Source organism: Mastomys coucha, unplaced genomic scaffold (assembly GCF_008632895.1).
Source record: "Mastomys coucha isolate ucsf_1 unplaced genomic scaffold, UCSF_Mcou_1 pScaffold23, whole genome shotgun sequence".
Taxonomy (NCBI): domain Eukaryota; kingdom Metazoa; phylum Chordata; class Mammalia; order Rodentia; family Muridae; genus Mastomys; species Mastomys coucha.
This window is the reverse complement of record NW_022196906.1, coordinates 2,305,933-2,319,087: the sequence shown is the minus strand read 5'-3', so window position 1 is coordinate 2,319,087 and position 13,155 is coordinate 2,305,933. Positions and strand designations below refer to the sequence as shown.

The 13,155-nt window shown below is 40.9% G+C and overlaps 1 protein-coding gene across 2 annotated transcripts; it reads right to left on the bottom strand.

The window, feature by feature from the left end:
• Window positions 1-567: 567 nt before the first annotated feature.
• Mmp10 (matrix metallopeptidase 10) lies at window positions 568-9,152 on the bottom strand. Of its 2 annotated transcripts, none has more exons than XM_031343824.1 (10): window positions 9,002-9,152; window positions 8,121-8,365; window positions 7,883-8,031; window positions 7,324-7,449; window positions 5,639-5,803; window positions 5,061-5,202; window positions 4,150-4,283; window positions 3,297-3,456; window positions 2,505-2,608; window positions 568-909 (listed from the first exon to the last, which is right to left on the bottom strand). In XM_031343824.1, the coding sequence occupies exons 1-10, from the start codon at window positions 9,104-9,106 to the stop codon at window positions 809-811; spliced, it is 1,431 nt and encodes a 476-aa protein (XP_031199684.1). In that variant the 5' UTR covers window positions 9,107-9,152; the 3' UTR covers window positions 568-808. The 2 variants fall into 2 exon arrangements, with proteins under 2 accessions (XP_031199684.1, XP_031199685.1); XM_031343825.1 differs by having other exon boundaries at window positions 809-909; window positions 5,061-5,199; window positions 9,002-9,106.
• Between the last annotated feature and the right edge of the window lie 4,003 nt (window positions 9,153-13,155).

Genomic DNA, 13,155 nt, shown 5'->3' with positions numbered 1-13,155 from the left:
GACGCAGGGGCTAGCTCTAGATATTTCCTGCAACAGGATATAAAACATCTTAGTGGTGACAAAGCTGCCATACAACTGGAATATGCAAGCAAACCCATCGGACATAGGAACCTCTGTGTACAGAAGAAAAATGAGAAGTTTTGATGAAGGAATGAAGTTGTATGAGAAATCCAGTCTCTGTGACAGACAGAAATACCAACGAAGAAATGAAGAGATGGCTAAAATCCCAAATTAATTTTGTTTTCCTGCATGTAAAGTCATGAAGTGGACTAGCTCATGTCCTCAGTTTACTAGTTTCAGTATTCTAGAAGGCTCCTACCCCAATCTTACAGGACAACTACTGATGTATCTCGTCCTTCTTTAGATACATAAAGAAAACAATATCTATGAGAAAAAGTATAGACTTTGTTGGTATAGAGGATTGGAGAGGGTATATGACAGCTGCATGGTCCCATTCATGGAGTATATGACTCCATTACACCTAGTAGCAGACCACCTTTCAGATGTTCATAGTATACATTGTGATTAATGTTCTGAGCTAGAATTACTCTAAGAAGCAAAGAATGGTTCAAAAATAAGGATCTTTATTAAACAATAAAACACCCATGGGGATGCATCTTCTCAGCTATGGCAGTGAGAAGTTTTCACTTCTGTGCTCAGGTGATGCTCTGTGACTCATTACAAAAGACATCTGCTGTGCTCATCTGGAGCCACAGAATATCCAGGAACAATCATTCTGACACATAATAAATTAGGCAAGAAATCATGAGACTCATTGTACAGGGTTACATATGTCTTGTCATAATAATCAGCACTGCAGCCAGCTGTTGCTCTTCAGTGTGTGTGTCACCGTCCTGGCATTGGGATCAAACTCGAACTGTGATGATCCAAGGAAGAAATAAAAAAACCCTGTAGACACAGATGAGAAAGTTGATGACACTTTCTGAAATCAATCAAGTTTATGATATGACTAAGAAAGGACATGGGCTGAGGCAGGAGGGCATGTACCAGGTGATGCTGCCTGACACTGAGCTGCATGCCCATTGACTGTTTCTTACTAAAATGTTTGTCCAACTGAGTACAGAATCCCCAATGAAGGAGCTAGAGAAAGGACCCAAGGAGCTGAAGGGTTTGCAGCCCTTTAAGATGAACAACAATATGAACTAACTAGTACCCTCTGTGCTCCCAGGGACTAAATCACAAACCAAAGAGTATACGTGGTGGGACTAATGGCTCCAGAAGCATATGTATAGTAGAGGATGGCCAAGTCGGTCATCAATGGGAGGAGAGGCCCTTGGCCCTGTGAAGGTTCTATGCCCCAGTGTAGTGGAATGCCAGGGCCAGTAAGCAGGAGAGGGTGGGGTGGCGAGCAGAGGGAGGGGGGAGGGAACAGGGGTTTGTTTTTGTTGTTGTTGTTTTTTTAATTTTTAAAATTTGTTTTTCTGAGGGGAAACTGGGAAAGGAGATATCATATGGCATGTAAATAAAGAAAATATCTAATAAAAAATGTTTGTCCAAAGTGATTGAGGACAAACTGAAAATTAGGAAAGTTTAAACATTTCCCTAAGGCAATAGTCCTAATAAATGGTAGAGTGAGGATTTCGTTTCATTTCTCTGCCTTTGAAGACTGTGTTAAAACACCATAATATAGTACTTCTAAACAGAATCCAAGGGATTTTAATATTGAATCATTTTCTCCTTTCTTTCCAACCTCCCTTCTACCAAGTAGCTCTTAGATCACCGTGTGGGAGGGAATGAATCCAAGAGAACCAGACAATGATGAAGCTTATTCATGGTTCATTTCCTTTCCATGTATGTTAGGAGAAAGTTCCTTTAATAACAACGTCAGTGTTGTCTTGAGTATTGTAAGTGAAGCCCAGCAGATCCCCCAGGTATACCCTCAGAGGGAGTGAATGCTTTGTTTTTCCATAAATCATTACCAGCAACCAAATTTTGTTGATTAAGCATATGAAAGGAACCTATTATCTATTTCCTAGTGAATGTGAATAATTTCAGACTGCCACAGGAGCTCCGACACAATCGACGGAAGAGGCAAGAAGACTTGGTGGAGAATGCCATCAGCCACTATATCTCATACTGACACAGTGGTCAGAAAGACAATGGCTTCACTTTGAGACTGCCTTAGTGTTATAGAACAGGATCTTGAAAATTGTTAAAAAAATAAAAACAAAAACAAAACCTTAGATGAAATTTGCACTAGTTACAAAGATAACATTTTCAGGATTTGAGTAAAAAAGACACAAGGCAAATGATTTGAAAGCTTTCCAATTTCTTACATTAATAACCTCATCGAGTTTTGATCAATCAATTTTATATGTACTTTGGCAAGTTTTAAGGAATATTAAAATTTTGTGGGTAAATATTTTTGTAACACTTCTATATAGGAGCCTAAGAATACTTCAAACAGCCTAGCATATACTTAACTGTGATACCATAAAATACCCCAAATACCCTTGCTGTTGACAACATGAAGTGCCTCTTACCAAATTCATGTAACACAGCATCAACTTGTGGCTCAATTCCTGGAAAGTCATCTGTTATCAGCCTTGGGAAGCCTTTATCCATAAGATGTCTTGTCTCATCAAATCTACAGCAAATAAAAAAAAAATTCAGATCCACACAGTGATAAGTCCCGTCATACATAGTGTGATGCGGTGCTTACAGTCCTGGGTGGGGTCCTATGGCAACTTTTCAAATTGTGCAATGCTAAATATTTTTTGTGTGGGAAGGGTATGGTAATATTCAAACTTCCTGGACTTGCAAGCATCTCTCATAGAATAATGAATGATCTCTTGAAAGAGAGACATCATGCTAAAGTCTATAGAGATTCCATATATGTACCTAAGGTCAATTTTCTAAGCCTGGACACCAGGCCCCATAAATCTACTTGTCATAATGCATAGAATCTATATAAACAGAAGATGAAAGCTGAGTTACAACCCTTGGCTAAAAATAGACTTTGCGTTTGTACCACACCAGGAAGGACCTACTAGAGCTCCAGTCGGCTGTCCCCGCCTTTGCACTGCAGCCTCATGATAAGGTACAGTGGCGTGAGAAGGCCATGTGCTTGTGGCCCCCTGGTCCACTGTTCCCCATGGCCAGTGATACACACCAGAAAAGTCCTTTGCATTTGTGAAGTTGACCTTCCATATCGCCTTTTGCTTAATCAGAAACTTTGAGGTTTTGGAATATTAGAGGGTATGCAGGTGTCCTTAAAAAGAGAAAAACTAACTTTTGTAATTGTGTTCCATGCAGAGTTTCCCAGTGTAGCTCACCTCCAGTATTTGTCCTCTACAAAGAAGTATGTCTTCTTAGTCTCCTTTTCAAAAACAGCTGCATCAATCTTCTTCACGGTGGGAGGGAAGCCGAGAGTGTGGATTCCCTTTGGGTACCCTGCTTGGACCTCATTTCCTCGGACTGCCCAGAACTGACTTCCTGTTGAATAACCACACCCAAGAAATTTTGTTCAAGTGAGGCTAATTGGTATTAGAAATGAGAAGAGTGAATTATTGTGATAAAGATGAAAGCTAAAGTCTTGGTTTTTCATAACTGCTAACTCTATGCTTAGGTCATCACAGGAAATTTAAAACAATAGTTCCTGGCTGAGTGTGGTGGCATAGACCTTTAATCCTCACACTGCGGAGTCAGAGGCATGTGGATTTCTGGGAGTTTGAGGCCAGCCTGGGCTACAAAGTGAGTTTGAGACCAGCCAGGGATACATAGTGAGACCTTGCCTCAAAAATGATACTTTCTGAATGAGTAAATAGCAAATGAACAACTAGATGAACAGATTCACTATCTTTTTAAATCCATCTTAATGTATTTATTCTCTATTTCATTTACTTATCCTCTATGGGTTATCATAACCAACTGTAGTCAATTCTTATAAAAATCTACACTTCTAAGACTTCCCTCATAAGATTCATCTTGGTCAGATTTGTTTAAAATGCTCGTTCACAATCACCAGTTCTGATCTGTTCTCCTTCTAATAAAACATCTCAAATTTAATACAATGAAGAGACTTCCGAGTGCAAAGGCATTAACTTCTCCTAATCTACTCCCTGATTAGTTGCAATAAACTTTGCAAAAGCTTTCTTTCAGCAAATTAAACATTTGTATAGTTTTTACCTTTAAAAATGAGAACCCTGTCCTTGTTGTGAGCCTCGTAGGCAGCATCTAAGCCTGAAGGAAGAGAAGGCCAAAATGCTGAAATCAAATGAAGTTCAGGCTCAGGATTCCAGTGGGATTTGCGCCAGAAGTACCTGTAATATAGAAAACCACAATGGGCTGTCTCTTTAAAAATGCTAAGCGTAGAGGAACACAGTCTTCTGCTCAGAGCTGATTCACCTGTTTGCAGCGGTGTGCACCCGACTGTCCCACATGTGATTCAAGGCAATGGATACAGCCTGGGATGAGAGGAACGTTCATCCCGCTCCAGTAAAATTCCATCCAAAAGTATGTAAAATAGTATATATTTTAAGAATCCACTAATATTTTTGAAATGTCATGTATCTTTTAAAATGTGAACACCTTGAAAGATGGAACAAAAAACCTGGTGGCAGGAGGTATTCATAGGCAGGGCTCTGGGACAGCAAAAATGGAAGGGATTTTTCTCATATCTTTGGTACTACTTGAGTATTGTGCATGCACATGTACATGTTTTCTAAAAGGAGTTAATTGAAATAATAGCACTTTCTAGCAAGGTTCTAAAGATGGCCTGTACTTTTAGAAGTTCTATGAGTTATGATATATAAAGATAAAAAATAAAAATAAGAGACAAGCTTCTCTGATTATATGGATCTTATATTCTACTGGCCAAAAATCATCTTCTGGGAGTCTAAAAAAATATTCTAGTCCATGAAAGGGGATCTTTAAAAATACACTATAAGCCAGAGCTGAGTGATTTTAAAACATGCCAGAAATGTATTATTTATTATATTATATTTATTATATACATCCTTTATATATAATGTCAAGTTTATTGTTCTTTCTGAGCATTGAACACCAAAAGAGTAGCTAGGAAAATGTTTTTGTCTAACCTGTCTTTAAAGAATAGGAACTCCCCTCTCAGTGTGCTGACTGCATCAAAGGACAAGGCAGGATCACATTTGGCTGGGGTCTTAGGTGTTGGAGAGACAGGCAACACAGGAACTGGGGTGGCATCAAAGGAGGGAGGGGCTCCTGAAAGGAGTAGTTTAGGAGAAGCAAATGTTAATAGGTCAGGGATGCATATAACAATTTACAAAGTATCCAAACTTCTTCATGGTGTTTTGAGATGAAACAGTGTGTATACATTTAATCCTGGGGTCAGGGAGGAGGCTCAGCTAGTGGTAAAGGAACCTGCTGCAAGCCTGATGACTTGGGATGTCTCATGTCATCACCACATAAGACACACATGATGAAAGGGGATAACACACTCTCACAGGTTAACCTGCACATGTATGCCATAGCATGCACACACAGGCATACATAGCTCACTCTTGCTCTCATTCTCCACCCCCCCCACACACTGTAATAAAACTAAAGCTTTCCTGAAGACTCACTGTACCACATTCTTAAAGAGCATTAACTAAAGCAAGCAAGCAACGACCCTAGACCTCTTTTTCTTCTTGCTCACCATACAGGGACTGAATGCCCTCTATATCATCTTGAGAAAGGTGGAAGTGGGCTGGGCTTGTGGAGAACTTGTAGACGGGATACATCAGAGATTCTTTGTTGTCGGAGTGAAAGAGACCCAGGGAGTGGCCAAGTTCATGGGCTGCAACCAGGAATAAATTGGTCCCTGTTTGAGAAACCACACATGTTCAGAGTGTAACAGTTACTGTTCCACAAATAAACGCATATGGCTCATGCCAACCACACAGAGCATCCTTGGGATCCCATACTGTGTTTTCCTTCTTTGTGGGCTCACTGGCTGGTATACTGCCTACTAGTCACACTGTCACAGTTGATTTGAAGTCAGTGTATAAGACAGTGTTTCACTAACTGCTCTCTAGTTGTCCTCTTGGTTAAGACAGCTCTTCCTGTATCCTCAGTGCTAAGTCCTGTTTGCAAAGAGATTTCTTTGGCTGGATCAAAATGAATCACATGCCAAGAAATAGCAATCTTTATTGTCTAGAAACCAGAAACTATTGTTAAGATTTAGTTTTAAAACTGGTTTTAACTGGGGCTGGCGAGATGGCTCAGCCGGTAAGAACACTGACTGCTCTTCTGAAGGTCCTGAGTTCGGATCCCAGCAACCACATGGTGGCTCACAACCATCTGTAATGAGGTCTGACACCCTCTTCTGGTGTGTCTGAAGACAGCTACAGTGAATTACGCTGGAGCAAGTGGGGCCAGAGCGAGCAGGGATGGCAGAGGTCCTGAGTTCAATTTCCAGCAGCCACACACATGATGGCTCACGGACATCTGTACTGCTATAGTGTACTCATACACATAAAATAAATAAAATAAATCTTTTAAAAAAACTGGTTTTAACCACAGTTTAAATCAATCACAAACTGTTTATATATTGTTCAACCTCTAAAGTAACAAAACCATAGAGAATTTCATCACCATGATCAACATTTGATTGATATAAAAGCCTTCCTAAGAGAGGTTAATGGAACAAATAAATTCACAGAGCATCACATGCATTTATGAAACTGCCAAAAACTAAATTTTAGAGGAAAAAATCACCCCTTAGTGCCATAGGAAGAGCACATGCCTCGGTATGAACAGAAACACCCATTACTGGTTTCTGCCATGAACATAGCTGGACTCAGAGTTGCTTCTCATTCTAAAGGGTTCTGCTGGCACTGACTATCAAACAGGGGTTCATTCAGTTAAAGAGAAGAAATGTTGTTCAAACAAAATCAGATCATATCACATGGCTGCAGGCCTGCTCAGCTAGTAAAGACTAACTTTAATGTTTGCTTCTCTGAGAGTTCCAGGCAACGTGTAAGGCCTCAACTTATTCAATTGCATTCATTAAACTACTCTATTACAGGATTGCTAAACAGTGGTAAACAGTGGTGAACGGTGGTACACAGTGGTGAACAGTGGTACACAGTAGTGGACAGATTACACTCAAACCCTGTACAAGATCCTGAATTGTAGAAAGGATGCTGAATGGCACTCACCATATTATACTTGGGGGCAAAGAAAGAATCGGCTTACATGGTTCATTCATAGTGGGTAGTTGAGTAGGCTTCAGGTTGCTACACAGCGAATCAGAAAGTGCAGCTAGCAGAACATTCCATTTGAGACTTGCTCTAGACAATCAAGTTATTCTTGGACAACTCATATCTGACCTCATCCTACCTGAGGGTCCAAGTGTCCATTTCTCATCATCATCGAAGTGCACATCTCCGTAAAATCCAGGGCCAGGTGGGTAGGCATGAGCCAGACTCTGTCCTGGGCCATCAAAAGGGTAAAAGTCTCCGTGTTCTGATGGAAAACAAATGTACAGAAATATAAGTATTAGAATTTCCTCTAACCCCTTTTCAGTGAGACAGCACAGGGGCTGTGTGGTTTGACTTGATTTCTCCCGAAATCCAGATGTAATTTTCAGTCTGATGGGAATGCTAGGCAGCCATTGCCTTTAGAATATATGGTCAGGGTGTGAGTCTCTATGGATGGTTAGAGTCCAGGTGAAAGAAGTTGGAGGGGCCTCTTGGCTGCTTGTGCCATACGAGGTAACACAGGAGCCACCTAAGAACACAGCAGACTGAGTTTGCCCACCCCTTTATTTTATATTTCTCAGATTCAGGAAATCTGAATGACACCTTTGTGCTGTTTACAGATTTCCCAATGTGAGATATTTTGTCTGAGTAGCCTGGACAACCCAAACACCAGGTAAGTGACTATACAATTGCATTACCTCCAACTGCAAAGGAGATCATTATGTCAGCCTCTCCTTCAGAGATCCTGGAGAAGGTGAGTGGGGTCACCTCCTCCCAGACCTTCAAAGCTTTCTCAATGGCAGAATCCACACTCTCTCTTGGCAAATCCGGTGTATAATTCACAATCCTGGATGAGAGAAACCAAAGAGGTAACAGCTGCCTCTGGGATGCTCCCGACACATTTTTAATGCTGTGTGAAAACCCTGGAGCTGTTACCTGTAGGTGATGTGGGTTTTCCTCCATTTTGGTGAACCTGGAAAGGTAGTGAAGCCACCAACATCGGGAACGCCACACCTGGGCTTGTGCATCAGCTCCATAGTGTTAGAGTCCAGCTTCCCTGTCATCTCCAGCCCGAGGAACTTCTGCATTTCTTGAATTTTTTTGACAGCAGGGCTACTGTCTTTTCTTTTGAAAATTTGTTTCTCATTTTTTCTAAAGTTGTAGTATTTTTCTAGGTATTGCTAGTGGAGCAACAAGCATAGTTTTAAAGAGGTTACTATGAAATGTAAACACACAAATCTCAAGATCTATTTTAATTATTCCAAGTTTAGGGAAATGCAAATAGATATACTGCTTCATTTGTTTTCTGCTAAAATGCCTCATTTTATTATTTCATTGTAATTTAATTTGCTACCAAAGAAAGGAAGTTGGCATAAGTGTCTGAGCGCATTAAATAGATGTATCTAAGTTTTCTATTTCCCTTATTAACACAAACCTGTCAATGTTGAGTGTTGTTGGACAAATTCATTTTGTTCACAAATGAAAACTTAGAGTATGCTTTGCTTCTTGAAGTTGAAGGAGATAAATATTATTATGCCCTCCCTTCTAAAGTATTTTAAGTAGCATAATTCCAGCATAGGAGTGATCTCATCTGTTCCCCAGTCTCCCCACATATGCTGCTGTCTTTGTTATTTACCCCAAGTAACTGCAATTCCTTCCTCGCCTCTACTTTTCGGTGAAGATGGAGTTTCTACCTCTTACACTTTGATATTTTCCAACACAACTTCTAATGAACTCAACTACTTCCGTTGGAGGACCGAGGGGTATGGTTGTGCCTCCACTTTGGCTGGAGTGGATCCCTGTCACTGACTGATTACCTGAGCAAGATCCATGCTTGGGTGGCCTTGTGTCATTTCTCCATGCAGAGGATACGCTGAGCAGATCCGCAGGCTCAGCAGCACCAGGATGGCTAGTCGCTCCATACAGACAGCCTTTACTTTAAAAAGTGATCCTTCTCTAGCACCTGCCTTCCATATCTTCTCGTTAGTGGCCACTCTTTTATAGGGAGTCGTTGTTTAGGTCACTAAGCATGACTCACATGGGTGTTATTTTTAATCTGAATGACTGCAAGAACATTCATAAGATGAAGAGAGAACAGCTTACATCAGTGACTCCCTCAACCTACTAAACTTGAAAGAATGCTTAATCTCAAGGATGTGGCTTCTGGCTTTATAAAGAGGAAAAGGAACTGGCTGGGTAATTAATGTTTGTAAAATGTTTATATATTTTGAAAGCAGTATAATTTTTTAAAACATGCCTTAGGCTTACATACATGCAGTCAAAGAGTGAATAGTTTAATGGAAAGAGATTCCAAAGTGTCTGTGAGGATTGCTGTCTAGTGAGCTATAATGGCAGAAACTCCATTGCTCGAGTCCTTGGGTAAGAAGTATTACTGGCCCTGGGGTAAGAGTACTCTGAGAAAGCAGTCAACCTGGAGGAGGAAGTGAACAGAGGTGAGAAGCTCGGGGCCCACCCACTCCCTGCTTCAGAATGATCACTATCAGCCTACCTTGGCTCCATAAAGACTTGACAAATGGAAATCAGTTATGTGAATAGTAAATGAAAATACTCCTCCTACATCTGTCCCCCTCTTTGCTTTTTAATTTTTACTCTTTTCCCTTCTCCTAAAGTACAAATGAACTAACTAGACTGAGGTTTACAATGGAATTTCCAGTCCTTTCTTTTCACATATCATTGCTAATAAAAAGCATTTTCCTTTCCTCCCTTGACCAAGCAGAGCATTCTTCAAACACAGAAAGCCTGTCGTTAAGTCAAAATTAGGTTCTTTCAAAAGGAATGCTTTATTTTTATTTATGCATATGCATACAACATTTCTGCTTGTATATGCCAGGTGTGTGCAAGTGCCCTCAGAGGCTGGAAGCAGGAATCAAATCCTTTGGAGCTGGAATTAGCAGTGGTTGGCCTCAGAGGCTGGAAGCAAGAATCAAATCCTTTGGAGCTGGAATTAGCAGTGGTTGTGAGCTACCATATGGGTCTTAGGAACTTGAGCAGGTCCTCTGGAGAAGCAGAAAGTGCTCTTAGCTACGGAGCTGTCTCTCCAGCCCTAGAAGCCAGATTCTTAATATCGAAGTTAGAAGGTGTGAAAATGTTTGAAGCACATTTTTCTTCCAGGGAAAAAAAGCAATCCTACCATATCTGAAGTATAGAAATTCAAATGAGTGGGATAGTAACAAAAATGTAGTGGTGACTTTTTCAGTACCATCTACCAACCTATTAGAGGTAAGCATGGCAGAAAGAGACCTCTGTAAACTGGGAGGCTCTGAGGCCTTTGAGGCACAGCTTGGGTGAGGGGGTGTGTGCACTAGGCCAGCCAAGTCAGCTTGTGGCTTAGTGTAGTAGGCACTGCACAGAGAATATGCCAACCTAAAATTCAGAGAGGCAAAGAGGCTGACACACTGAAACAAAGACTGAGCAAGTATGTGATTTCATCCCATGATTGCTTTCCCTATGGTTTGGATAACCCTGCCCAAGGTGTTGGTTTTTAATGTGTACTTCAGGCGGGCAGCAAGCACCTTTTTACTTTATTTCTGGGATGTTAGCTGATAGAGCTTGTCAGCAGGACAGATTGCTAACTGCGCTGGAGGTGCTGAGTCGGCTTGTTCTGAGATGCCTCATGTTCGTTTGAGTCATTCCTTTGTTGGTGGTGGCACATCCTGTTGATGGTTCTTGTTGATCAGTAGTTATGATTTTGACTGTGGTTGACTAACCATGAAAGGGTGTGCCTCCCAGGAGTGATTTCAGTGGATAAATGAACTCTTCTTTAGGCCACCACACCTGAGGGAGATTAATAACTTGGGGCTATAGAGTCCTGTTTATTTTTAAGTAAGTTATTATTTATTAAATGTATTGAATATTTACAGAGTAAAACAAGCAGGCATATGCAGTTCATTAAAGCAAAGTGCAGTCCTAAAACAGAGCTCCTTTATGTGAGATTTTTAACTACATGTTATTTTTAATCTGTAGAACAACCCAAGAAGGTCGAAATTAGAATCATAAAAACTGAAGAATGATCTCATGGAAGGCTAGCTCACCACACTTATACGCTGATCAAAAATGTTATGTCTTCTGTGGGTTGGTGGGTTAAGGGGCGGGGGGAACGCAAGAATCTCCCTGGGAAGGGGAAAGAGAATAGATTCAGCCGATGGACTGGATGCAGGTGGGGAATAAAGGGATCAGGTGGTGGGGAAGGGAGAAAAGACTGCATTTGGGAGGCTTTTGGGGGCTGAAGTAGAAAGCTAGTGCAGTGGAAACTCCAAGAGTAATTCTTGTAAGACTGCTAGTGATGGAGACACTGCAATCCAGTAATCTTCTACAACCAGGCAAGGCCTCCAGGAGGGACTTCGACCTACAGTTTGTCCTGCCTGCAGAGTGTTCTGGAACCAGAGCCTAGCACCAGAGACTTCATCCAGCAACTGATGGGAGCAGATGCAGAGTTCCACAGACAAACACTAGGTGGAGCTCTGGGAGTCCTGCTGAGGAGGGGTAGAAAGGATAGGAGAAAGCAGAAGGGTCAGGGACACAGAGCGCAGAAGAATACAACCCACAGAATCAACTGACTGGGACTCAGGGTGACATGTAGAAACTAGGGAGCCTGTGGGGTCTGACCTGGGTCCTTTGAATATATGTTATGGCTGAAGGTAACTTGGTGTCCTTGTGGGAATCCTAACAATGGGAAGGGGTGGCAGTATCCCTGCCTACTTGTGAGACCCTTTGCCTTCTACTGAGTTGCCTTGCCAAACACTGATGCGATGGTATGTGCCTGGTCTTACTCTAGCTTGATATGTGGAGTTTGGTTGATGTCCCTGGGAGGCATGCTTTTTCTGAGGGGAGGTAGGATAAGGGGTGGATCTGAGGGAGAAAGGAGGCAGGGGAGAGACTGGGGGAAAGGTAGGGAGGGGAATCTGTAGTTAGTCAGGATGTAATATAAGAAAAGAATAAAAATAAAAACAAACATTATTATCCAAAAGACAAGATGTTAAAATTTTCTTGTATGAATGCTTTTGTATTTCCTGTAAATTTATGTATGCATCCCATAAAAATACATCTACAGCCCTTCTATGGGAAAATATAAAAATAAATAAAAATAAAAACAAACATAAAGCAACGAGAGGGCATGGCAGGGGAGGTAGCTCAAATTCCTTAGTTGCAAACTTTAGTTGCTATGTAAACACACAGCTGTTTGGGCTTGTGAGTACAGCAGTGGGAAAGGAGAGGAGAATCTTTGGGGTTTACTGGCCAGCCAGCCCAGATAATCCTATGAGTTGCGGGCCACTGAGAGATATTGTCGAAAGAAAGAAAGAAAGAGAGAAAGACAAACAGGAAAGAAAGAAGGCACACAGAGAATGAGAACTGAGTTGCTGTCTGATCCCCACAGGCCTGTGTACTCGGGCCCATAGGCATACTTACCTCAGACACCAGTACACCCCCTTTATAATATATACCTCATACTCTTAGTGAAAACTGGCTTATAGGCCTTCCCAAAGACTGGAGTCTAGTTCAGGGTGCTTCATCTCCGTGTAATAAATCTAGTGGAAGTTCCAGTCCCTGAACCTTCTGGCTGCTAACTCCACACTGTGAGACCGAAGTTTTTTGTTTTTTTTTTTTTTAACTTTTATTGCATTATGATGAAAAACGTTACATGATTTCAATTTGTCTGAATTTGTTAACATTTAAAAATGTATTTTAAGTAAATAGAATTAAATCACATTCTTGTTTCCCTTTTGTATCCCAACTTCTCCCAGAGACCCCCTCTTCAATACCTACAATATCTTTTTTTGTCATATTCCTTAAAATTTATAAAATATTATAACAATAAAAATGAGTATTATAAAAGTTGTTTGATATAAAACAACAATCAATTTAACAGTGTATGTAGATGCTTATCTACAGCAATACTGAAAATACATTTTTCTCAATATAAATTTTAAATAACTCCAAACATATTAACTAT